This window comes from Pleurodeles waltl, chromosome 3_1, assembly GCF_031143425.1.
Source record: "Pleurodeles waltl isolate 20211129_DDA chromosome 3_1, aPleWal1.hap1.20221129, whole genome shotgun sequence".
In the NCBI taxonomy this organism is placed as follows: domain Eukaryota; kingdom Metazoa; phylum Chordata; class Amphibia; order Caudata; family Salamandridae; genus Pleurodeles; species Pleurodeles waltl.
The window spans coordinates 1302310719-1302337152 of record NC_090440.1 but is presented as its reverse complement, the minus strand read 5'-3'; the positions used below and the strand labels follow the sequence as shown (position 1 = coordinate 1302337152).

General features: G+C 43.4%; 1 protein-coding gene across 6 annotated transcripts in view; it reads left to right on the top strand.

Moving 5' to 3' along the window:
* The window catches only part of KALRN (kalirin RhoGEF kinase), a 1333112-nt gene that overhangs the window by 907995 nt on the left and 398683 nt on the right, over positions 1–26434 (top strand). For all 6 annotated transcript variants that reach the window (XM_069224644.1, XM_069224642.1, XM_069224641.1 and 3 more), the window contains exons 31-33: positions 5212–5313; positions 8415–8557; positions 19252–19354. In XM_069224644.1, the coding sequence (XP_069080745.1) occupies positions 5212–5313; positions 8415–8557; positions 19252–19354 (348 nt within the window). The remainder of the gene's footprint in view (positions 1–5211; positions 5314–8414; positions 8558–19251; positions 19355–26434) is intronic.

Below are 26434 nucleotides of genomic sequence, written 5' to 3'. Positions count from 1 at the left end.
CAGCCCACAGTGGGTTGGACATCGAAATACTAGAAGCCGATGCCGAAAGGAAGCAAGCGGAGAACAAGTCAGCAAAGGACGCCGAAAGAAAATCACAGAAGGTAATTAAACCACCAAAAGGCACTGATTCTAAACTTTCTGACAAAAAAATCACATATGGCATCCTCAGCATTGAAGAAAATTATGACCAGAGGTCAGCCATGAAAGAAAGAGGCCGACAAATCCCAGCCACGGGATACCGATAATGGCAAAACGCTGAAATCCTAGAAAGGCCCTTCAGGTCAGGAGACTGCTAGTGAAAAAACAAAGCCTTCAGAGACCGAGCGGTCGACGCGGAAGAAAAGGCCGTCACCGATGCTTGATGTCAAATAGGTGCAAGAGGTGGAAAGGAAGAAGAGCAGATTACAGGCAGAAATGTTGGCGCTTATACACCAAAAGGAGTTCCAGGGGATGCACTTTTCAGCCAGGCCGTCTATGAGTCTTTGCAGAAAATAAAAAATGACAATGAGAAGGCTAAGGCGATGGGAGCCTTACAATACAGAGGTGAATTCAGGAGGGGTGGAAGCACTTTTCGAAGATCCACAGGCAGGGGACCCTTCCCGTTGGGTCAACCATGGCAGACACAAACCAGCCAGCATCAAGCCGCACAGCAGACCACATATCAACAGTGGTAATCCCCTGCAAAGCAGCCATTTCGTGCAAGAGGACGCGGAGGAGGGCAGAATCCCAGAGGTAGAGGAGCCACTAACAAATGACTTAACAAACAAAACGGGCCCCACAAAACAGTAATGGGAGGCAGAATAGGAATTACCCACAGCAGTGGGCGGAAATGACCACATGCAATTGGATTTTAAACGAAATATGTCACAGATACTGCATAGAACTGCTCAAAAACCCATCACCAATTTAAACCAAATTCAAAAAGACATCAAATGGTTCAGCTCATACAGCTCAGGAAAGAGGGCAAAAAACTTCTACAAATGCAAGTGATAGAAAATGTACCATTAAGGGAACAAAACAAAGGAAATTACTCAGTCTTCTTCCTGGTTCCAAAACAAGACCTCACCCTAAGACCAATTCAGGATATCAGGTTCATTAACATGTTCTGCCGCACACAACATTTCAAGATGACAACACTTCAGGGACTAATCGGACTCTTACGAAGGGGGACCATATGGCAACATTAGACCTAAAGGATGCCTATCTGCACATTTCCTTGAATCCAGCGCACACAAGGTACCTGTGATTCGTACTTGAGAAAGTGCACTATCAGTTCAGATTATTTTCCATTTTACTTAAAGTCAGCACTAAGGGCCTTTAGGAAATGAATTACAGCAGTCACAGCTTTTCTGAGAAGAAAAGGAATACATGTATACCCATACCTAGACGACTGGCTTGTAAAGGACATAACAAAACAAAAATGTAAAAGGGGAATTCAAACAGTGATCACAACCTTAGAATGCCTGGGGTTCACCATAAATCACAAGAAGTCATCTCCACAGTGGGAACAGGAAAAGTGTTTTTCTATGGGCAATACTGAACTCCAAAACAGCACAGGCACGCCCCACTCAAAGAGAGTAAAAGCGATTACAGAGGAAGCTCACCTACACCCGAGGAGCCAGTCTCTGACAGTGAGGACAGTCATGAAGGTAATGGGCATCCTGGCATCATGTATTCCGCTCATAACACATGCAAGGCTGCATATGCTTCACTTCCAGGAATGGTTATGCAACAATTGATCACAAGCCACCAAGATTTGGGAGGACCTAGTGGTTGTAACAGCAAAAAATACAATAGGGAGATACAGTGGTGGACATCAAAGAACTTAACCTTAAGAAGAGAATTCAAAACGCGAACTCCAACTATGTCCATTGCAACAAATGTATCCCACAAGGGGTGGGGAGCACATGTGGGCACTGTGAAGGTACGAGGACAGTGGAACGACACAGTTGTGGTAAAACACATCAACTTCCTGGCAATGAAGACAGTGTTCCTAGCTCTGAAGGCTTTTCAGGAACACATAACAGAAAAAACTGTACTGATACAAAGAGACAATACAACAGCAAAACTTTACCTGAACAAACAGGGAGGTATGAAGTAATGCACCCCGAGCCAACTAGCCCAGGAAATATGGTAATGGGCTGTACCAAGGAAGATCAACCTGTAGATCGTCCACCTACCAGGGAAAGAAAACACAGAAGTGGACAGACTAAGCAGATAAGAAAGCACCTGACGCAAGTGGGAACTAAAACTAAAAACACTGGAGAGGATCTTCTGGGCCTGGGGCAAACCAACAGTAGGCAACATCAGAGAAAAAAAAATGTCATCACTTCACCTCCAGGTTTCAACACCTCCAGTCATAGGGGAATGCCCTGTCGCTACACTGGTCATGGAGATTTGCTTACACCTTTCCACTGAATCCCTAGTACGCAAGGTGCCGGATAAAGACAGACAGCCAGGGACAGACCTCATCCTAATAGCCCCGCAATGGGCCAGACAGACCTAGTACTCAAACCTACTAGACATGTCCAAGCGACAAATGATCCAGATCAAACTGGAACAGGACCTCCTTACAGTACAGGAGGGGAAAGTGTATCATCCGGAGCCAGCAACATTCAACCTAGCAGCCTGGTGCCTGAATACATAGAGTTTTGGCACTTTCAACTACCACCTAGAGCTATAAAATATTAAAGGAAGCCTTCCACAAGACAGTGGTATGCAACAAAGTGGAGAAGATATTTATCATCATTGTTTGCAAATTATCTCAAAGATAAGCAAGTCGTTTCACTTTTTTTTTTTAAAGCAAATAAGCTTTTTCTGATTAATTAACCATTCGTATTTTGCCCTTTTTGAAAGTAAGAGTCTTAAAGGAGCTATCAACATTGAAAAAACATTTACACACCTCAAATCATATTTTCACAGGCCTAAGAGCAACCTCAAGAGATCTTGTTGTAGGCCGGCTGACTCCGTCTCCTGTAATTTTTCTATGGAAATATTCCATATCCTGAAATGTTGTGACCCAAATTTTCTAGCTCAGAAGCAAAAAATGTATACTTTTCCAACAGAATTGCATCCCTTTTGTGTTAAATAGTAATTTTCCTAATCACTTGTTATGTTGCTCAACAGAATTTGCACAGAAAAAGAAATACTGCAAAATAATTTCACCATAAACCTTTCCAAACGTTTTATACATCAGTTTGTAAAAATCTGAGGCTGCCGATGACAAGCCAGAAGGTATCCTATTAAATCTGCAAGTCCTTTCTGGTGTTATGAGGTTTGTTAAATGCCTTGACTCGGAGTCTGTTCAGTTTGGTGGCAAGCTACCCTTAAATCTAGACTACCTAAGGCATCAAAGGTAAATATGCTTCCATATATTAGCATCTTTCCCATTCTTCTGCGTCCCGCTGAATAATATCAGTTGAAATTCCGTTCAGGCGTGGTTACACGATGGCCAAGAACATTTTATTATTGCTGCCATCTCTGTTTCTCAGTTGTAGATACATAACAGAATCTGAATGTCCTTGATTGATGAAGGATTTATTTAAAAAAAGTGGATCAATTATACGTGTAAATACTTTTCAAAATACATAACGAAAACTGTACAAAATAAATAATTGATCACCCATAAGTGTAAATACATTTTATGTGACCTTCCACACAATTCTCCCTGTGTAAACCTACTTTCTTTGAATGCCAATTCTTTGGCAGAGTGCTCATTGCAAGTATCTCTTTAAAACTATTTTGTGATTCTAAATTTCGTGCTTATTCCAGCAAATATAATGTGTAGGTGTCTTGTTGTGCGTAATTAGGAATACAGTGGACCTAACCTGCCAGTATTGTGTCTTCTCTGCCGCTCCATGCACACACCTCACTGGTATTTTCAGTGATGGGAGTACTCATACTCCTAACAGTATGCGAACTTCAACCTTTGTGTCTTACTAGACTTTCTAACCCGCAGTCAAGAACTCCCCTTAGCAGATATAAAAATAACTATTTTATGTAGCACTTCTGGCCACAGCTTTTGCTGCTGTTTAGCACTGTAAATAAAAGGCGTTATTCTAGTCACTCAAAAAGGTACCTTAGACATATGATAGGCTGAGTTGATCTTCCCAAAATTTGAACTTGTGACCTCTACGTCATGACTGAGACAATTTGCCAACTTACTCCAAACGTGTTCATGAGAAATCTCCCTGCTCTACCACACCTGCTGTGCTACAACTACCCAAGCAATAATGTCATCTGGCAACCCCTTCACCGATTAGACTACCCCTTTTATGCAGCACGTCTGTGCTGGCAATGGTCATTTCTGGACCTCACACTGCGTTACTGCGTAACAACAAATTGTGCCCAACTGAAATTGCCCTTCTAACATTGGTCTCTTCTGCAACCACAGATAATACACAAAAGACATTCAGTGAGGTTTCTCACACAAAGAACTCTACCCAATTATCTCAGAATCCTTGCACAAAGATCTGAGGCCCCTACATGACTCCTGAGCAAAAGGATCCTGGCCCAAACAAAGGCCATGTGGACTCTGATAGTTGTCACCTTCGAGCCCCCAACAAGAACTGACTTCATGTTCCCTTCTAAAAGAAGGGGCCCCGTTTACATCCATAACCATTAAATAGAAATTATCCCACAGCCCTAAAGATTCTAATCCCAGATCAATGGGAACTGGCTGTAAACAGCCAAACATCAATGACAGTCTGACAACAAGGCTAATAAACATTATAAGAGAAACTGCCTCTGGATCAGTCTGGTGAAATTCAGGAGATTTGCACTAGAATGGTTCTACTATTTTCAGGATGTCTCCTTCAAGAGTGAAGTTTTCTTGGAAAAAATCACTTTATCATGTTAAGAAAATATTGTAAAGCTGTCTCCAAGCTCAAAACAGCACCATCCTGCATATGCGGTACATTCTGACCTCAACTCGCATGAAAATGATTAGAAGTTTTCGAAGTTGATAAAAAGCACAATTGAGCGTGTTTTACGTATTTTTCAGGCACCTTTGTGCATCGGGCCATGGGCTGGCACCCCTCCATAGCTCATTGTAGACAAATATAATTTTTACCAGTAAATATAGTGGTTGAAGTTCCTTATTTTGTCAATATTAGACTTTCTTCTCCAGCTTAGTGCTGTCAGGCTAAAACTTGTGAAAAATAACAAATACGTTTCTTTTCTATTTAAAGAGTTTGTGTCATCTTTTCTTAGACCTCAGAACTGGGTGTGACAGAACATGTGGAAGGAGATCCCTGCAAATTTGCCCTGTGGTCTGGCCGGACGCCTTCTTCAGACAACAAAACTGTGTTAAAAGTGAGTGCTGTTAGCTGTGCTTGTAGCTCCTCAGTTTTTTGCTGCAGTGATAGAAAGGGTTTTTTGTTCAGGCAGGAGATGTTGATGGGTAATTACATATGATGGGGCAGCAGGAGATTTGGAAGTATTGGGGGAAGGCAAGAAATCTTAGAAAAGAAGAGATGTGAAGTATGAGGAACGGGAGCGGGTACAACAAGAGAACAGGTGACTCAAGAAGCATTGGGAAATTTATAATGTGTGGTAACAGAGTGACACGAGGGATGCATTCAGGAGATAAAACGATAATTAGTAAGTGGCAGGGCAAGAGACATTACCATGTGGAGTGGACAAGAAGAGTGAGGTGCAAAGAGGCAAGACTAGCAAGACAAATAGGGCTGCTATAGTGAAAGTAGAGTGATGGTGGGGTATGAAAAATGAGAAAGATTGTGTAGTAGAGTGTAAAGAGAAAGGATTGTTCAGACAAGGAGAGCAAAAGGTGGCAAAGTTGTGGCAAGCAAAGGAAACTCTAGATCTGAGGTTAAAAAAGTGAGCTGTGTGATAAAGGGCATTAAGAGAGAGAGGTTCAAGAAAACAAAATGACAAAGTAGAGGGAAGGAAGAAAGGCTAACATTATAGTTCCTGTAGGCTCGCATAGTGTCTTCGGCAACAACCAAGAAGGAAGACTTCAGCCAAAGTTCTGTTTCATGTGTTTTTCAGGACTTGTCTACCTTTGCAGGTCTGGCACTGATATAGAGTGCTAGAACAGAACTCCGAGACAGACAAAGAGATGTAAGAAGCCCATGCACTTCCAACCATATGAAGCCAGTGATGCATCTCATAAGGCAAAATATGTAGCAAGGACCATGCTAAACAAAATTGTATTATAATGTGTAGTAGTATTGAGAACATGGTAATCTACGGGTTGTATGAGTACTGCTGAAAACTGGACAGATTCCCATCCCATCCCATCCCAGCTATTGTATAAATATTTTTTTCAAAGTACTCAGTATTTTACCCTTAACAAACTCTACCTTCAAGGCACTAAGGGAGCAAGCAGCCAACGAATATACAAGTGAAATATGAAAAACAGGACTACGGAACCCTTACAACCATACACTCCAAACAGGTGCAGGAATCCAATTCCAATGCTATAATTGATCCACTACAAAACAATACAGAATCAAAGAACAGAAAAGCAAAGGCAAGAATAGATATTGCTAGGTGCTACATAGTGTATTGACAGAAAGTACATGGGTTTAGAAAATCCTTCAGTACTGCACAAAATATCTAACTTGCTTTATACCCACCGTTGATGAAACAACAAACCGTGGATTAACCCTTACGAAACAAAGACTAAGGCGACATAGTAGAAACAGGAAATGACAGGTACAGTTCAATCAATGAGCCCAGAGAAGCCCAAATCTACATTGTCATTTGTTGTAGGCAGGCACTGAGAGTAGCTTTGCCAAAATACTGTCCCAACTTTGAGTTGTTTATGAAACTTCTCACATTGATTAAAGAAAACAAACCCTTTTGTAACAAAATGGGGGATGAAACATTCATTAATGTTAGGTATTAACAGAAACAGCAGAGGCCTCAACTAAATGCCACCGTATGCCACTTCTGAGACATGGTACATGTAGGAATGATACTGATAAACAGCATAGAGAGTGAAAAACCTTAAATGAGAAGAGGCAACGCATGAGGATATGGGGCCGGGGATTAAAAGGGATAAGTTGGGGTTGTGCATGGAGGTATAAGAATTGATGAGGGGTGGGATAGGCATAGCGATGTGGAGAATGGAATAGGTAAGAGGCAGATTTAGGTTTGTGGAGAGTAGAAAATGTCAACAGAGTATAGGGAGCATAGAATATAGTTGCAGATCTGTAAGGAATGACTATGTGGAATGGAGTGGCAAGTGATACACGTAAATGGATTTCAAGTGCCGGAATTAGGGCGAGGAGAGGTATGTCTGACCTGAGAGGTTAAAAAGGAGTAGAACTAGACATAAAGGGACTGTAAGTGGTAATATCGGCAGGAGTAGTGGTGCATGAATGGGGTAAGTGAGAGGGGGATGGGGGAAATCAATATGACATTCGAGGACAGGTAAGTAAAGTGGTGGCTTCTGGCTCTAGAAAGTGTAAAATGAAGGTAGGTGGAGGCAGGGGTTGATTTTAATTCAGTGTCAGGTGAGGAAGATCTCTGGGTTGAGATTAAAGGTCTCCTGTGGATGAGACAATAATGGAGAGTGGCAGATAGAGATTAAGAGTGACAACTGAGATTCTGAAATGAATTGGATGGAGTCACCAATCCAAGAGTGGCGATATTAAAGATGAGAGATGCGTGCTATACCGCAGGGTTGGCTGGCTAGTAGGTCGATGGTCTGCAAGAGGCCAGTAGATGAGGTAGAAATCAGAAGCAGATTTAAGTGACACAACAACAGTGAATGCCAACCATTCTAGATAGCAAGTTCATAACTCTTTTGCTTTGTCAAGCCTCTGAGAGGTTTGGATGCTACATAGGTATCTTCATGGCTGCATCAAATTCCTTCAGCGACTTCCTTTAGATCATTGCGCGGCAAGTGCATGCATCTGTACTATTTGAGTGTATTTTTGTTGGCAGGAATGCTGTATGCAGACTGTATGATAAACAAGCAAATAAGAGGGGGAAATAGGAGAGGGAAAGAGCGTGAAACGCACAGAGAAGGAGAGGTGGTGATAAATATCTACAATAGAAAAGTACCAATAGAGAAGGGAAAAATGTGAATACAAACTGCAGGACAATAGGCAGTTTATCTAAAAAGGTACCCGAAAGGGTAAATAGAAGAAACAAACAGAGAGAGAGAGAGGTTATAGTTGGGTTAGAGGAATGCACAAACACGTAAAATAAAGAGAAAATAAGCTGAAAATAAAAAAGGAAATTTAAAAGGAAGGAATGCAGGAAAAATTTACCAGCGCTTGACAGTGGGTCCGTTAAGTAATGCCATGTTTCTGAAAAAAAAGGAATGGGAGTATAAGACATAATCATTAAGAAGAGGTGCCCTTGATATTACCCTGTTCACTGTGCATGTGGTGTGTTTAGTCATTTATTAAATGTTCTGACATTTCTCTTTTTTTCTTCAGGCATCCAGTATTGAAGCCAAGCAGGAGTGGATTAAAAACATCAGGGAGGTTATTCAGGAGCGGATAATACACCTCAAGGGAGCTTTAAAGGAACCAATACATGCACCTAAAACACCATCCAAGCAGAGGAATAACAGCAAAAGGTATTACTTTCTCTCCTGAAAAGCAATTACCAATTTGACACCTCCTGAGGAATGTTTTTCTTCGCGCTGACACGTGTTGCCAGTCCATTGGCCACAAAGAGAGACAGGTGCTTCTTCTCCAAAGCCCTTTCAATTTCCACTCAGCCTCACTGTGACCAATATCCGACGTTCCTTCTCGTTCTTCCTTTGCTCCATTGCCAGGTCTATGACTAAGCAGTTTGGGGTGGCCATCTGAAGTGCCAGCAGCTCAGGGACATTATATTGCCTTTATAAGCAAAGAATATTGTGTCCACTGCCAGCTGAGAGGACAGTAGAATGGTACTTTATATAGGATATCAAAAACCCCTTGCACTGCCTGACAAACCAAGTCCACTTTAGGCGACTGAAATTTCCTTCTTTTCAATTTCTATGATAGAGATCAACTGATATGATATTCTTCAATCTTGATCTAGTTTTGAGAAACATTGGAGACACTTTTCTTCTCCCTGGGGTTTGTTTAAGGACCATCTGACATGTTTTTCCTACTGATCCTACTTGACAGATAACCTGAATCATTTATTTCTTTGTGTTTTAATGACAATTTTCAACATCCTACTTCACACTAGAGTAGTTTTAAGGACAATTTAACTCATTGACCTCATCTTCCCAAAGGTGCAATTAAGGGGCAATCTAAATCATGTAGTTCTTTAACTTGATCCCATTTGTGAACATTTCTCCTTATTTTCACTGCTACTATTTTCTACTCTTTGTGACACATTTGCTTCTTCCTTCTGCAACTATTTCTGAGCTGATCACGTTTCCTTCTTTCATATGAAGGAAGTTAACTATGTTTTGGTTATTCTGACAAGCTTCAAAGAAGTTGGAAGTCTATACAACAGGCCATTATTTTAATCCCTGCAAGATCTAAGCCAAGGTCATACTTTAAGCTTCCAGGCACCAAGCATAGCAATATATTGTAGTAGTTACTGTTTTGATAGTTTATACGGTTTTGCAGATATCTAACAGAGTTTTGTCAGGTCTTGAAACATTATGTCTTGTATTACCTCTGAATTACTTTCCTTTTCCCGTCATTAAATACGTGTATAGTGTTGTCTTGTCCCCTGCTAAGCTACTGTTTGATCTTTAAATGTATTAAGCTTGTATAGTATTGATTGGAATGTTAATCCCTCCAGGTCTTCAAGTGGTTTTGCTTCACTTCCTCATATTTTTTGAGTTTGCCAGTGTGTTTTTATATTATGGTGACCTGAAGTGTAAACTGTGTATTCCAGCTGTGGTGTTCTCAGTGCACTGTAGCGTAGGAGGTACAGTTTATTACCTCAGGCTGTAGTATATTGTTTAAAACCAAGTACTGCATTTACTTTCTCACTTTTGGTATTATCTGATCATCTCAAATGTGTTGTCTCCCAACAACATCCAGATAATCTTGATAATTAATGCAATCCAGCCATATAGCTATATTTTAGTTTCTTCTAGATGGTGCAGGAATTTATATGTTAGATGATGTGTAGCTGTAGATACACATGCTTCGCAAGAGTTCACCATCTAGTGTTGGGCTCGGGGTGTTCATGTTGTTTATCTTTGAAGAATATTTTCGAGTCACAAGATCGAGTGACTCCTCCTCTTGGTGATACTCTGGCATGGGCATTTAGTCCTTTGTTAGATTGTTTTCTTTCCACTGTCTGGTTCGGACGTGTTTCCTCTCGCTCCGGTGAATATCGGTTTGGTATCTTCTGAAATGTATTTCCTCCTTTCTATCAATGTCGGTATAGTTTTCGATCGTGTTTTCTATACTATTAATAGTCGATCCGATTTCTATCCTGGGGGTCAATTTAACGCCCTCAGGGGCATCCACACCCTTTTTTGGGCTTACTTCAACAATTATAGTCAGAGAATGATAAGCTGATGGAACAAACTCCGTTTTGGTCCTGTTCTCGGTGTGTCCAAGTTTCCCTACACAGATCAACACTTAGGGCCTGATTCTAACTTTGGAGGACGGTGTTAAACCATCCCAAAAGTGGCGGATATACCACCTACCGTATTACGAGTCCATTATATCCTATGGAACTCGTAATACGGTAGGTGGTATATCCGCCACTTTTGGGACGGTTTAACACCGTCCTCCAAAGTTAGAATCAGGCCCTTAGTGTGTAATTTGTGTCTGTCTCCGGAACACAAAGAAAGAGACCTGCGACGCCTGTGAAACTTTTCAGTCGAAGAAGACTCTCCAGGACCGAATAGCATGATGACATCGCTCAGCCTTCTCCATTCAGGACTCCAGCTCGGATCAAGACTCTGTCGAGAGCCAATCCATCCCACTTGCGCAGTACGCGAGTACATAAGCATCATCAGACCAACCAAAGACTGTTAATAAGACTTCTGCATTGGTCGTCGGTCCTCCAATGCCCTTGGGACATGGTAGGAGACAAAAAGCACATTTGGATGCCCCACCTTCTAGTTCGCACTGAAAATACAAAAGACCAAAATGCATTCAGCACCGACCAAGCAGTCATTCTGATCTGTTTCAGTATTGAGCTGTAAACCAGACATTTCCACTTCGGAGGCGAAAAATAACTAGCCATTTCGGAGCAGACATTTTCAGTTCAAGCAAAACATTCAGTATCGAAGGGTTCAGAACCAGAAGCTGTAATCCCTAAACCCTCTACAGCTACAACAGAGGGGTCAACTTTTATAGAGCCAATAATTGAAGTTATGGATGCTAGACAGCACAAGCTTCAAATACAAACAGGAACGGGAAGGATTATAGCTTCCACTCCTTTTCCAATTAAAAGGAGACTCACATTTCAGAAAATCTCCAAAGAAAAGGACAAGGCTTCAGTACAACCTCCGCATCCACCACCTCATTCTCCTGTGCTTCCTTCTACTCCACCACCATGATCTCCACATTCTGTTCATACACAATTCACTCCACAAGCATCATCTGCATCACCTCCTAGGGATGATTTAAGTGATGTCCAGCAAGATACAGACCCATGGGATCTATATGACCCTGATCTCATTGTATCCAATGACCCTGACTTATATCCAGCAAGTCCTTCGCCTCCTGAAGATATTACTGCTTACAACTAATCCATAGCTAGAGCGGCTGCGCATCATATTGTGCAGCCTCATACCCAATTAATGAGGACTTCTTATTCAGCTCTCTAACAAGTACCCACAAAGAGTACCAATGTCTACCTATGCTTCCAGGCATGCTTAGACATGCTAATGATATATTTAAAGAACCTAGCAAAGCAAAAACTTTCACACTAAGGGTAGATAAGAAGTATAAAGCTGCACCATCTGATCCAACGTTTATAAAAACACAATTACCACCTGACTCCATAGTAGTAAGTGCAGCACGAAAATGTGCTAATGGTCAATCCACAGGGGATGCTCCCCTTCCAGATAAGGAGAGTAAAAAACTAGACACAGCGGGCAAAAGAGTAGCTGCTCAAGCTGATAACCATTGGAGAACTGCAAATTCTCAGGCACTCCTGGCGCTGTGTGACAGGGCCCACTGGAAGGAAATGGAAGAACTATTACAATATCTTCCACAGGAACATCAAAAAGAGGACAGTAGATAGTAACAGAGGGTCATGCCATTTCAAATAATACCATTAGATGTGCCACTGATGCAGCTGACACAGCAGCATGTGGGGTTAACACTAGTGTGATTATAAGTAGGCACGCATAGTTAAGGTGCTCAGGTTTCAAACCTGAAATACAACAAGCAGTATTAAACATGCCTTTTGATAAAGAGCATTATTTGTCCCAGAGGTGGACACCACTATAGAAAGAAAAGAAAAAAAAAAGACTCTGAAACCGCTAAAGCCATGGGTGTGTAATACACTAAACACACTGGGGTACTTTTTGTAGGGCACAATTTAGAGGGGGTTTCAAACCATCAACCACAGAGCCCTCCACCTCGCAACAAAAACAGGGAACATATTTCTATAACAGAGGTTTCTGTAGAGGATCATGTAGGGGATCAAACAATAGACGGAGAGTTAAAACATCTGCCTCTAGATGAATTTCCTCTACCACAAAACTGTGACTTTTTACAAATCCCCACAGCGCATACATCTCCTGTAGGAGGAAGACTGTTAAATGTTTATCCACAATGGTACAACATCACCACAGACCAGTGGTTTCTATCAATTATCCAACATGGCTATTGTCTAGAACTCACTTCCACTCCACCAAACATTGCTCCTCATTTCCTCAAGCTCGCTCACAACCTCTACTAAAAGAGGTGGTACAGTCCCTTCTGCTCATAGGGGCTATAGACCCAGTCCTTCCATCCCAACTAGGGTTAGGAGTATATTCACTGTACTTCCTTATACCCAAAAAGGACAGTTCCTTAAGACCAATTCTAGATCTCAGGCCTCTCAATCTATACATACTTTCAGACCATTTCCACATGGTCACTCGGCAAGATGTTATTCCTCTGTTACAGCAAAAAGATTACGTGACAGCATTAGATCTCAAAGATGTTTATTTCAATATTCCCATACACCCAGCACACTGCAAATATCTAAGATTTGTCATTGCAGGAAAGCATTACTAATTCAAAGTTCTACCATTCGGGATGACAACAACACCAAGAATATTCACAAAATTCTTGGCTGCTGTAGTAGGAGCATTCAATCAAAGCAACACATACATATATTCCCATATCTGGATGATTGGCTAATAAAAGCCAGTACCATTAAAGTAGGTCCGCAACACACTCAGTACACAGTAGAAATTCTACACAATTTGGGATTCACAATAAATTACCTTGAGTTCCATCTTAAACCTTCCCAAAGGCAGCCTTATCTGGGAGCAATTCTGAACACTCAGTAAACATTAGCAGCTTACCTCCAAAACAGACATTTTTCTTTATTTAGAAAGCCTGGTATTAAGGCATTTATGGAAGGGCTTAAAAGAATTATTCCACCCAGAGTTTCTCCGGCTCCTCTATGGAACCTGAGCATTGTACTTACCAGACTTATGGGTCCACCGTTTAAACCTATGCATTTTTGCTCTATGCAAGTTCTTTCATGGAAAGTTGTTTTTTTTGTAGCTATAACTTCTCTAAGAAGAGTAAGTGAAATACAAGTGTTCACTTTGGAGGAACCTTTTTGCAAGTACATAAAGATAAAATAGTTCTTAGGACAAACACTAATTTCCTTCCTAATGTAGTTTCACCATTTAACATTAACCAATCTGTCGAGTTGCCGGTCTTTTTCCCATAGCCATAATCAATTGCTGAAAGAGCTCTCCATACACTGGATATTAACAGAGCTCTCATGCATTACATTGACAGGACAAAAAGTTTTAGAAAATCAAAACAACTTTTTTTTTTAGCCATTGCAATGTCTCACAGGGGTAATCCAATTACAAAGAATGGATTAGCTAGATGGATAGTTAAGTGTATTCATACTTGTTATCTTAAAGTTAAAGACATCTACCTGTATTTCCTAAAGCACGCTATAACAGGAAAAAAGGTGCTTCAGTGGCTTTTTTAGGAAGCATTCCAATAGCAGATATTTGTAAAGCTGCTACTTGGTCTACACCAGACACATTTACTAAATACTATTGTGTTCTAGCTCGTCAGCAAGCAAATAATGGCCAAGCAGTCGTTAGGACACTTTATCAAGCTACTCCAACTCCTACCGGCTAGCCACCCCTTACTTGGAGGCTAAGGCTTTACAGTCTTTGGAAAGCATGTGGGTCTACAGCTACACATGCCATCAAACTGATGTTACTTACTCAGTACACATCGCATTGTGGTATTTAGTGCTGTAGATTCACATGCGCTCTCCCTCCTCCCCGGAGGCCTGTAGTCGTCGTAGTACAACATATTGTAAATATGTACATACATTGCATGGACATCTCATATAGATAGATAGACAGACAGACAGACAGACAGACAGACAGACAGACAGATAGATACACTCTTTACTTGGCCCACCTGAGGGAAAACAATTTAACAAAGGTCTTGATGCCCATGCGCAGTATCACCGAGAGGCGGAGTGACTCGATGTTGTGACTTGAAAATATTCTTAAATAAAAAAAGAAACTTGTAACACTTCGTGCCCAACACTAGATGGTGGACTTATGCAAAGCATATGAATCTACAGCACTACATGCCATAAACAGATGGCTACTGCTTAAGTAACATTTTCCTCATCTAATGTACGTTGTACTCTTTGCATCCACCCACCACTCTAGCGTCTATTGAATAGTTTTTAGATATGCTCTGTCTTCTGCAATATTTACTTTTTACCAGTTTTTCTGCCCTTTTTGGAAAATTACACAACAAATCTATTTATTCATTCTAGGAAGTCATGGAAATTGGTGGAAGATATGACATAAGTTGGTGGCACCTTATCAATTATTTATAAGTCACATTGTTTCTTTTAAGGTACAAAATAGAGTAAGTGGGGTCACTGCACTGTTGAGGCTGGGTTACTAAGGATAATTAAGGGTAAAGAATAAAAGGTTTGAGAATCTATTACAGATTCATCTTTTTCTAATTCTACCTACCTTGGTGTTGACAGTTATCTCTCAGACCTACTTTTTACTTTGGTTCCAGGGGACATTCTCACATGTTTCAGTATCTTTGATAATGTTTCCCACACTGCCCAATATATCTCCCTCTTGGTCTTGATCTCACTTGAGGTACAAGCTGAAAATGTTCATACTCCCTGACTCTTTTTGGGGTAATATTAAATGTGTAGACTTGCTATCATTTTAAATTCCGTTAAAAATGTTTTCTCTGCTCATGTTTCTCTTTTAAAGGTTATCTAAGAACTTTCTGCCTTCACTATTCATTTCTTTTTAGGCAACTGTGACACAGCCCATTTGTACATGGTCACATTTTAGGGACAATTCAAATTATTATCTGGGTGGGCCATGGGAACCAGCTTTGCCAGTCGACACCATTCATGGCTGCGATTGACTGGGTTCTCCAGCAAAGTCCAGTCCTCCCTGATAGACAAACCCTTTGCTGGGACTCATCTCTTTGGGGGGGTGGGGGGGGGGAGCCGATTATGCTCTCAATCACTTTAAGAAAATCAGGGCTACAGCTCCCTCTCTGGGTTTTTACGCAACACCTCGCCAACTGCAAGGGTTCCAGGGCTCCTTTCATGGTTGTATGGAGAATGTCTCCCCAATTGTGCAGTACAGACGGGGGTTCTTCGGTAATACTGTTGTCTGCTTCGTCTACTAACCTGCAGACCAGTGTGCATGCCATGTTAGCCGAGCACAGTCGTGGAGAATTTTGCTGGCCTTGTCTTGATGGATGTTGGTCTGCATCACCAGCCATGCTAGTCTTTACTCGTCTAGGAGTTTCTTTCATATTAGTCTGGGCATGTGTGATGTTTCTAAGGAGTACTTTGTCCGGTGCCTCACTGTGTCGCCTTTCCATGTCTAGAAGTTGGGATTCTGACTACAGTCTACTTTTAATTCCGCTACCCAACCCACCTGCTTTGGAAACTGATGATGAACCATTTCAGTGTGGCCTTGAGCACATCCCAGAGAGTCCCAGGTGAAATAATGGTCCCTTAATTGTACTTTATGAAGTGTTCTATTTCTTCCAGAAGATGATCTCTCACGCATGAGCCTGAGTAGCCCTGCATTGTCTCCATCTTGGGCCCGCCTGCTGTGAACCAAGCTGCAAGATGACCTCTACTGGGAAATGGTCAGACAGACCTTTGGCCAGTACTCTCATACCTGTTATTCTAAGGGTTTCGACAGTAGGGAAGATAAAGTAATTAAGTCTTGAGAACATTTTGTGGGCTCCTGGATGATAGTGTAACCCCATATATTGAGGTAATGGAGAAGCCAAGCATCTATCAGTTTCATATTTTCTAGGAAGGTGATCAGGCGCATGGCATCATTCTGGGGTATGCATAAAATTGTCATCCTATATAAAACCAGGTCGTCCACCCAACTGAGATTAAGAACAACCCATAAACTACTTAAGATACTGGTGGGACGGGCACATTCCACCCATCCTGGATAAGAGAAGAGAAATGTTTTGGAAGTCCGCAGTTTTAGTTTCTGAAGTAAGACAGCAGGGGGTGCATCAGGATGCTAGATCTAAGTCGCTGTCTGACCCTTATGCAGCCAGGTGTGCGGCCCCAGGAGACAACCTGCGCTGCTCTGACCACGAGTCACTGCCTCCACCGAGTTGCGACGTCTCTTGTTTCTGTGAATCCTGCACTGCAGCTGCAATCAGGGCCCAGCTGGCTGCTGAGCGCAGGTCACTCCTTCTTGTCCGTGCCCTGTCTTCTCCAGTCTGAATGTTCATTGATTCATTGCCACGTACTCTCTGGGTTGTCGTCAAAGGTAGTTTTTCTAGCAAATATGACTTTTAGGTGGACTGGGAAGACTGTGTTAATGTGTCCTCCCCCCAACTCACTGTGCCATGGTCTAGGTCCCTCACAGGCCTGCCAGTGGCAACCTCTTGGACTTGTTGGGAAGGCAGGCCCTTTCCAATCCCAGAGTAAAACGGGTGACAGGGCGTGGTGTCTTCAGGCTTCATCATCGCTGCGGCCTAGCCCACGTCTCAGGCCCAGGCCTCCTCTGGCAGATGGTTGGGATACACTCTGATGTGGTCTCGTGCACGGCCCCAGCAGCGCTGTGATCCCAGCAGTGGCCGTCTCCTCTGCTCCTGCTTGTTGTCTTAGGTTAATCCCCTCTGCCTCAATGCAGATGTGCCAGATCCCTGTTGCAGGCCTGCCTATTCTGGCCTGCCTCCCTAGGAGGGCCCCTTCTGTTAACGTTCAACCTTGTTAAGGTTGCCAGATTAGCCCTCATTGTTTGTCACAGGTTGTGATGCGATTTGTGAAAGGTCTGCAAAGCATGTTTCCACCTTCTTTTTGTCATGCCCCAGTGAGACCTTAGTCTGGTTCTGACTTATTTGATGGGTAGTCTGTTTGAGCCACTGCACAGCTGTCCTTTAAGGCTCCTTACTATCAAGATGTTGTTCTTTATTGCCATCGCCTAGGCCTGGCATGTGACTATGCTTTAGGCTTTTGTTTCGATCGGCATACACTTCCTTCTTCCCAGATAAACTGGTTCTCCGGACACAAGAGTTGCAATGCCGTTCGAGGTTGTTCAAACAATCAACCTGCCAACATACTATGCTGTGCCTCACCCTTCTGAGGAGGAGAAGAGACTTTGTACCAAAGACCAGCAGGTGGCAATAAGAGCGTTGCCTAAGGTAAGTAACTTGTTGTTTCTTCCCATTGCTTGCTTACTAGACACTAGATGACACATTTATTACTACTCCCGGGGGTCTCAGTTTAGTTGTCATTGGGTACGCCTCTTTCTCTGCCCCAGCCCCACCTCCTCAATCCAAATAAGCTTTACTTCCCTTCTATTTTCATTCTGCAGCCATCCCCACAGTCTTTATTACACATGCCTGTTTCGCTCTGGGTTTTGACAGGTCAGCTGTCAAACAGACCTGTTGCTTTAGTGGTGCCAGCCCCCTAGGTCAGAGGAGTCTCTGGCCTCCACCTTTCTGGAGGAAGACCTTCTGCCCTTTTGAGATCCTTGTTTGTCTAGCAGGGATTTCAATGATTTCAGTACAGTTGCCAGTGTGGCAGTGAAGGTTGCTGAGCAGGAACCAACAACATGGTACCCACTAGGTGAACTTTTAGTTTTCGAGCAAACTTGCAAAGCAGGAGTTTGTTTAAAAAAAAAAAAAAGGTAACTCGGACACGCCAGATGTTTTCTTTATTTACAGAGTTCCCTGCCGAGGGTCAACATGAGTTGCATGGTGGTCCCAAGCAGGGACGTCTAGTGACTTTTGCCCCATAGTAAAAAGGGTGGTGTGACTGTCATTATGACCTAGTGACATTGTTGTGGATGTACCTCAGGGTAAGGGGTTTCCAGTGGCAAAACCGGCTGAGCTCTGCCATCGAAAACCGACAGTTCCCCCAAAAATAAATGAGATAAGGGAACCCTGAGTTTCGTAGGCATGTTAAGCTCCCAAATATATTGGTTCATCTACTCTCCAAAACTCGACTCACTAGGTTACTGCAATTTAGCTATTTGGGAGCTCCCGCTCACAGTCATGGATACAAACGAATCCAAACGTGACATGAACAGTTAGCGTCTTTTTTTGTAAAGGATGTAGGGCACCAAGTGTTTAGTGAAAATGTAGCGTTGGCTTCTTTTATTAGTGTTCTTCCAAACAAGGGAATCAATGTTATTTTTTTCTGCAGACAGTAGTGTTCAAGAAGCCCTTTTCATCTCATATCTTGTCTTTATAGCAGTCTCTGCCTTCATTCAAGTTTTCCAATCTACAAAGTGAAACTAATCAGATTTAGATGTAGGAAGAGCATTTAACAAAAGATTCCATTTCGTCCGGTACTTTTCCTGATCAAGAACCTGTGGAAGAACTTTTAGAAAATATGTAGTGTGCATCGTGTGTAGCCAGCTGATAATTTTAGCCTTAAGGCAAAAAAAAAACTTCTATTTTCAGTAAGGTGAATTACTGTGCTGTTTTATTTTAAATCCTGACCTCGGTGCCAGAGATGATGCCAGGGCTCGCATAATAGTAACAGTGGTTTTCTGGGATGGGCTGACTTGTATGGGAAGCCTATTCAGAAGTACTGAATCTGTATTTGGACTGTGGAAAGTGTGTATGGAAAGTACCTCTGTTTTTTAATTCTAAGTATGCTTTATTTCTCTTACAGAGATGGGCTAGAGGATGGCGACAGTGCGGGCGATGGCAGCAGTCAGCCCGATACGATTTCAATTGCATCCAGGACATCACAGAACACTGTGGACAGCGACAAGGTAAGACTGCTCACCGGATGTGGGTGACCTGTTAAGGCGAGGACGGTTGACTGCGAGATGTGTTGCAAGAAGCTGACTTAGCATTCGTTCAGCCTGTGGCATCTGAGCTCTTTTTGTGCTGGAGGTATTCCGTTTCATGTGTATTGAAGAAAACGAGTCTGTAGACATCAGTGCTTTAAATGGAAAAATAGAAGTGCAGGTACTCTGTAATAGAGTACCTGCTTGTTTCTGAGAAGTGCCGGTACTCTTCAATTAAAAGTATTACGTTTTTCTTGAGATATGCCGGTACTCTCCCTCTCAAAATAAAAAAGTGCCGGTACTCAGTACAGGAGAGTACCGGCCCATTTAAAGCACTGGTAGACATAAAAGTGGTGTCCTTTTGGAACAGTTTTGAAAAATATTTAAATGAACATCCTTCTGCCAACTGTATACTATGCAGTGGATCCCAACATATTTATTCTAAGATATTAATTATGCTAATATTTTATGTTAATTTTATAATTTGTATCAGCATTTTTTCACCAACGTGATATCGCCTTTTTGCTTTACAATGCTCCTTTACCATCTTGATTCAAGTTTTACTGTTGACTTGTCTAGGCAGCCATGCAGCATGGTGAAGGCAGGTGTGTTGGAGTCCAGCCCCAGAAATCCATTGTGTTAGATAATGTAACAATGTCAAATGATTATGGTGTGGTGTCTTAGCTGCATCCATCACAAGATAATTTGAAAACGTGGATTGTTCAGGGATAAAAGTGTAACGAAGTCCAGTTTTTATTTATAGTACTTAAGACGGATATTAAGACTGATGATAGGAGAATTTAGCCACATGGAGATGACAAAATTCCTTTAAGCAAGGCCACATAATTTGGGTTACTGAGGAAACCAGGATTAGACCTTCGATCGCTTTGTTCCACTACTGGCAACTTTGCCTCTGTGTTGCAACCTCGCTATTAAAGTAAAAATTGAGTGATGAAACTTTTATTGGAACCTATACCCGAGTCTTTCACAGTTGGTAGTGTTCCTGTGGCACAGCACTAATGCAATAAATCTGATAAGTTAAGTCTTCAGCGTAGATCCAGAGGGCCAGATCCACCCAAGATTTTCATAATTATAACTCACTCTATGAATAATTTCCATTTAGATGCATTGTATGTAGTTTATCTCCTGCACATAGCTTAAAACTCTGGTTTAAATATTGCCTACCAGGCCCTACATTGGACACTTCAATAATGACTCCGGAGGCAAGTTCTGCACTTTGTAGTCCTGCGTAAAGTCATTGTGTGCAGATGGCTTGAAACTTATTGTGGACTCTTGCACCTTTTTGGAAGCACCATGTCCAACTCTTCCATCTCATTACAATCACTACAGTTGTTATTATTTAAAGACGTGAGACACATATAAGAAGTCTGTAGCAGAAGACAGGATAGATAACCACAGGGCAAGCTTCAGAGTCCCTCCTAACAGTCCTCCTGGTTGGGGGTGTAGAAATCTTTAATCAGTAGATCTGGTCTGATGGCCAACACTGTGCCTTGTGGCATGATGACATCACCTGACCAGTTGGAATGGAAGAACTGCTCAGTATAGATAATATCTCTAATCCTGGCTGATTAAGGGCAGTCTGGGTATTGGACTTTTGTCACCCTGGCAATAGTCCAGCCAGGAGTGATCATGGGGACGAAAAACGACAGTTAAAGGTAGACTTTGTCTCAAACCTCAAGTATGAAATGCCATCTCTCCAGCATGGGCGAATGTATTTGCCAAAAGCCCTGTAGAAAATAGCAAATTGTTTTTTACTCAGCTAGTTTGTGAAATGCCTTGCATGATTCTCCTAATCCACAGGGTTGGGGCACCACAGAACAAGAGAATACTTGCAATTGTAAATAGTGTTCCTATTGTGCTTATTAGCCCTGATGAGGCGTTGATGCAGTTTAGACCGATTCACTCATGCAGCTGAATGGCAAAGAGAGAATTCGGTAGAGGACCATCCATTTTATCATTTTTATTTTAAAGCATTAAAACGTCCATAGGCTGGTTTCTATTTAATGATCAAAATGCAAAGAATTGAAACAATATTCCTATCTCTATATATGTAAGGAAGGGGAATGAGTGCATTTACCCCTTGGTCTGTAGTAAACAGCAGCCATAATTGGTAGAGTGGGCCCCTCGCTCTGCTCATACGTTGCCACTGCACAGCTTCACCAACATTGAGAGCAGAGTGATGACAATTCCTGGAGATGTAGGATGCTGGCCTGGTGTGTGGTGAGCACCTATGGTATAATCACCTTATACCGGGTCCAGGTATCCCCTATTAGTGAGGTGTAGACAATGTCTAGGAAACCAGGGCTCTCTAGAGGTAGCTGTGGGTGGACGGCCAAGACTTATCTAGGAGACGTGAAAAGCTTATGCGATACCACTACAGTCACACAGCACTGACACATGTGAATGAACCACACAGTGTTACAATAATAAAAGTACTTTATTATGGTAACACAAATACTAAAATACTGTATAGGCAATACCCCACTAGGAGGTGAGTAAACACACTATTATATACACATTAGAAGTCAGTGATTAGCATAGCAAGCAATAGCAAAACAATAGAAAATAGTGAAGGCTCTAGGGGGAGACCAAACCATATACTGAGTAAGTGGAATGTGAAAGGCAGACTCTCACCTAAGGGAGTGGAATCTGTAGAGGGGAGCTGGGGGAATTAGGAACCCCAAAAGGGAAGTACCAGGTGACACCCCCCCCCACCTCCCTAGCGATCAGGAGAGAGGATGTAAGTCCATGGTTTATCCCCAAACCCACAGGAGAACTTTGGAAAAGGACTGTGCAAGACCCAGACAAGACTGGAAGAAACCAAAGGTGGATCCTGACAGAACAGGTTCTGCAAAAGAAGGGAACCAAGACCAGTTCGAGTTGAAGTGTCCTGCTTTGGCAGGAGCCACTTCCCATCCTTCTGTGGATGGAGGAACAGCTTGACGTTGGATGAAGAAAGTCAGCAGTGCAGCACAGGAGCAAAAGAGGAGTTCCTGGAGTGATGCAAGTGATGTCCCACGTCGGCGGTCGTGATGTAGTAAGTCTGTGGTGCTGGAAAACCACCAACAAGCCTTGGCAAATGCAAGAGTCAGTGTAGCAGGTTTTGCAAGGCTGAAGAGGACCAGTAAGGCCCAGGGGGCTCGACCCAAAGAAGGGAGTCCGAGGTGGCCCGTCAGCAGCTGGGAGATTCACAAGAAGAGGAGGAAGCCCCCATGGGCGACCCACAGGCAGCAGCACCGGAGCTGCAGTGAGGCCCTCTGAGCACACGTGGAGAGGAGTCCCACGTAGCTGGAGCAGCAGGCAGGAGACTGTGCTTTGCAGGGCAGAGTGCTGGAGGCCGGGGCCACATGGAGCCTGAAGATCCTTTGGAGAAGGAACAAGCAAGCCTTGGTAGCTGCAAGAGTCACGATGCACAGGGGTATTGTCCTGCGAGGAGATGCAAGGGCTTACAGTCTCAAGTTGGACAGCTGGTAGAGAGGACCATTATAGACCACCACCTGTGATGCAGGATCCACACAGTTCTGGAGGAGAGAAGATCCACGCAACCGGTCCTCATTGCAGTTGGTGCCTGCGGATGCAGGGGAGTGACTCCTTCACTCCAAGGGAGATCCCTTCTTGCTTCTTGTACAGTCTGAAGACTTGTCACGCAGAGGATGCACAGACAGGGAAATGTTTCAGTTGCTGGAATGAGCCGGAGAAACAATGTTGCAAAGTGCAGTCGTCGCTGGAGTTGCAGATTGTCGCCTGGAGGGGTCCAGTTGCAGTCCCAGTGGCCAGAAGATGAAGTAAACGATGCAGAGGAGTCCTGCTGGAATCTTGCACGTTGAATCTGAAGACCCACTCAGGAGGGAGGACCTAAATAGCCCAGGAAGGGGGATTGGTCACCTAGCAGGGTGACCACCTATCAGGAGGGGGCTGTGATATCACCTGCCTGACCTGGCCACTCAGATGCTCCCAGGGGCCTCTGCCCACCTTAGTTTCAAGATAGCAGAATCAAGGGGCCACCTGGAGGAGCTCTGGGCACCACCCCGGGGGTGGTGATTGACAGGGTTGTGGTCTGTCTGTTGGGTGACAGCAGCGTGGGCTGCCCGGAAAAACCCAGAGGACTGGTAGGAGCAATGCTGGGGGTCCTCTGAGGAGACCCCAGAGTGCATGGAATCATACAAACAATACTGGCAACAGTATTGGGGGTATGATGCCGATATGTTTGATACCAAACATGCCCAGGTTCAGAGTTAACCATTATGTAGCTGGACACAAGTGGTGACCTGTGTCCAGTACTCGAGTAAAATGGCTTCCCTGCACTTACAAAGTCCAGGAAAATGGAGCTCCTGCAGGGGGGCACCCACACACAGGTACCTGCACCCTGCCCTCTGGGCTAGGAGGGCCTTCTAAAGAGGTGACTTACAGTGACCTGGTGCAGTGACCTGTAGTTAAGGGGTGCATGCACCTTTTTCCTCAGGTTGCAATGGCAGGCCTGCAGACACATTTTGCCTGGGCTCCCATGAGTGGCACAATATATGCTGCAGCCCATGGGGAACCCCTGCTGCCCCAATTCCCTGGGTACCGAAGTACCATATACTAGGGACTTGTATGGGGGCAGCAGTATGCCAATTGTGGGGTTTGCCAAGTCATAAGCAGTCAAATTTAAAGGGAGAGAGCACAGTCACTGGGGTCCTGGTTAGCAGGATCCCAGTGAGCCCAGTCAAAACACACTGTCAGCAGGCACAAAGTGAGTGTATAACCATGCTAAAAAAAGGGTATTTTCCTACAGAGAAGTACAGGCCCTTTTCTTACAGATAATACACAAGACCTTAAATTTCAACCAGTCATCGAATGGGATAAAATTGAGTGCCTTAAGGGCAGATTTTATTAGTGGTGTTACTTGGTGTGGTTAAGGGAGAGGCTGGCTACCTGATTTTGAAGCCTTTGGAATCTGGCAATGTGTTTCTAGAGGCCAGAGTAGATGATACTGCATTAGTTGATTCATGTCCTAAGTAGGGCTCACATCAGATCGACTCTGTGTTAGGTGTGGAGTGTGGAAGCATTTTTTGATGTAGACAGCTGCATGTTTACACCCTTTGCCACATTGTTGACTACAGGAGTGAAAAGGAGATCCACTTCAAAGAAGATATCCTTGTTCCTTCGTTTTGGTGAATTAAAGGATGGGTTTCAAGCCTTGAGGGTCAGTCAAATGTTTGTTAGGTGGACTTGGTGTGTCTTGTTACTAGCACCTCTGTTTGGAACCAGTAATGCACAAGGAGGGCTCCTTTATCCTGTGGAAAATGTAGTCCAGGCAAAGATGTGATGTTCGTTTGGTCTAATGGGATGTTTTCCAAGCAGATATGGTTTTGCGTTAGCAGTGTACATTTGGAAGTTCACCTGGTACTTGCTGAGAAGCTGAGCCAGGGTCACCTGTAGATAAAAAGAAGGCATGGTACCGGTGATCCTTGAGTAACGCTGCAGGACGCTGGGCGTATGGACCATTCTTATGACCTGATACTGACATCTTGGCTTGATAGGTGAGAATGTATCAATTAAAAAAACACCTGGATTTTCAATCATTTGCATATATTCTTTTATTGAGTTTTTTTCTATGGCTGGGTAATCACTGATGTCCCATGTAGTCCCCACACACGTCACTGACAAAGCCCAAGCCCACTTATTTGGGTTAGGGTTCTTAAGACCCTGGTCATATTTATTACACATGTGCACAAAACACACTTTTTAAAATTATTTTATGCACAGTAACCCATGATATTTACATCTTGTTTAGAGAATTGAGACCTAGCCTTTTCCGAGACTCTGATACATGGGAGTTACCCAACCATAACTAGGTTGTTCCTGTGCACCCAACAAAACATAACCATTCCGAATGAGATTATGATTGGTTTTGGGATCTTTATTCTTAAAAACCCTTCATCCATAAAAGAACTTGGATGGGTCCCTCCTGTGGGACGACCCCACCAACTGCCCTCCCCTACCGGGAGTTCCTGTGCAGGGGGCCCGGCTGCCCTTAGGATACCTACCTCGGGCACCGCCCTACACCCACATTCTTTGTCCCCCCCAAAGGCCTCTGCTAGCTTGCCCCAATTGCCCCTGCGCAGGTCATTGCCCGGAAAGGACTGGGTGTCGGTGACTGCTCCAAACTCCCCACTGCCACTTCCTGCCAGCACCCCATGGAGGGTCCAGTGATGCTTCTGTGATTTTGATATAAAAGGATGCTGTACAAAATGTCCCTACCAATCATGACTCCACCCGCCAACCAACATAAATATGACACTGTTATGACCTGCAAGAGAAAAAAGGTGTTAGACAGGATATTAAACAAGCCCAATGACAGGGTAATCTCAATAGACTACAGAAAAGGAACAAATTAATAACCATACATCTGCCCCTTATGCTATAACCCACATCTGAGCACACATCCTCCCTTTGTCCCTTGCTCTGTGGATGGTTCTTGGGGAAAACAAGGTCTCAAGCCTGTGCGGCTCCCAGAATGCCCTTGGGCTGCACAGGGGCTGTGGTTCAGAGTTTCTGCAGCAAGAAGCGTGCAGTTGCTGTCATACACGGGGTAGCAGGAGGACTGCAGTGCTTTATCAGAGAGCGTGAACCAAAGGGGTCTGCTTGCTGCCAAGCTGCGCCTTTTAAGGGGCAGGCCGACCCTAATAGGTGAGTCTGACACCGGAAGCACTTCAGTGCTTCTGAGGCTATTACAGCTGGTCAATCAGTGCCCCGGCCATCCCCAAAGCCCATGGTGGCTTGCGCCACAACCCCGGTTAAGGGTGCGGCTCCCTGCTATACTTGAGGCTCCTCAAGTTGGGGGAGCCTCTGCAATGTGGCCAGGTAGTCGTTGATGTCACCTTAAGTCCCCCAAACCCCTCCCATCCCAACATACCCAAATCAGTGACAAAGCCCAAGTCCAGTTCTTTGGGTTAGGGGTTGTAAGACCCCATGCTTTATTTATTACACATATACACAAAATACAAATTTTTACCTTTTTTATGTACAGTAACCCACAATATTTATAGCTTTTTTTTT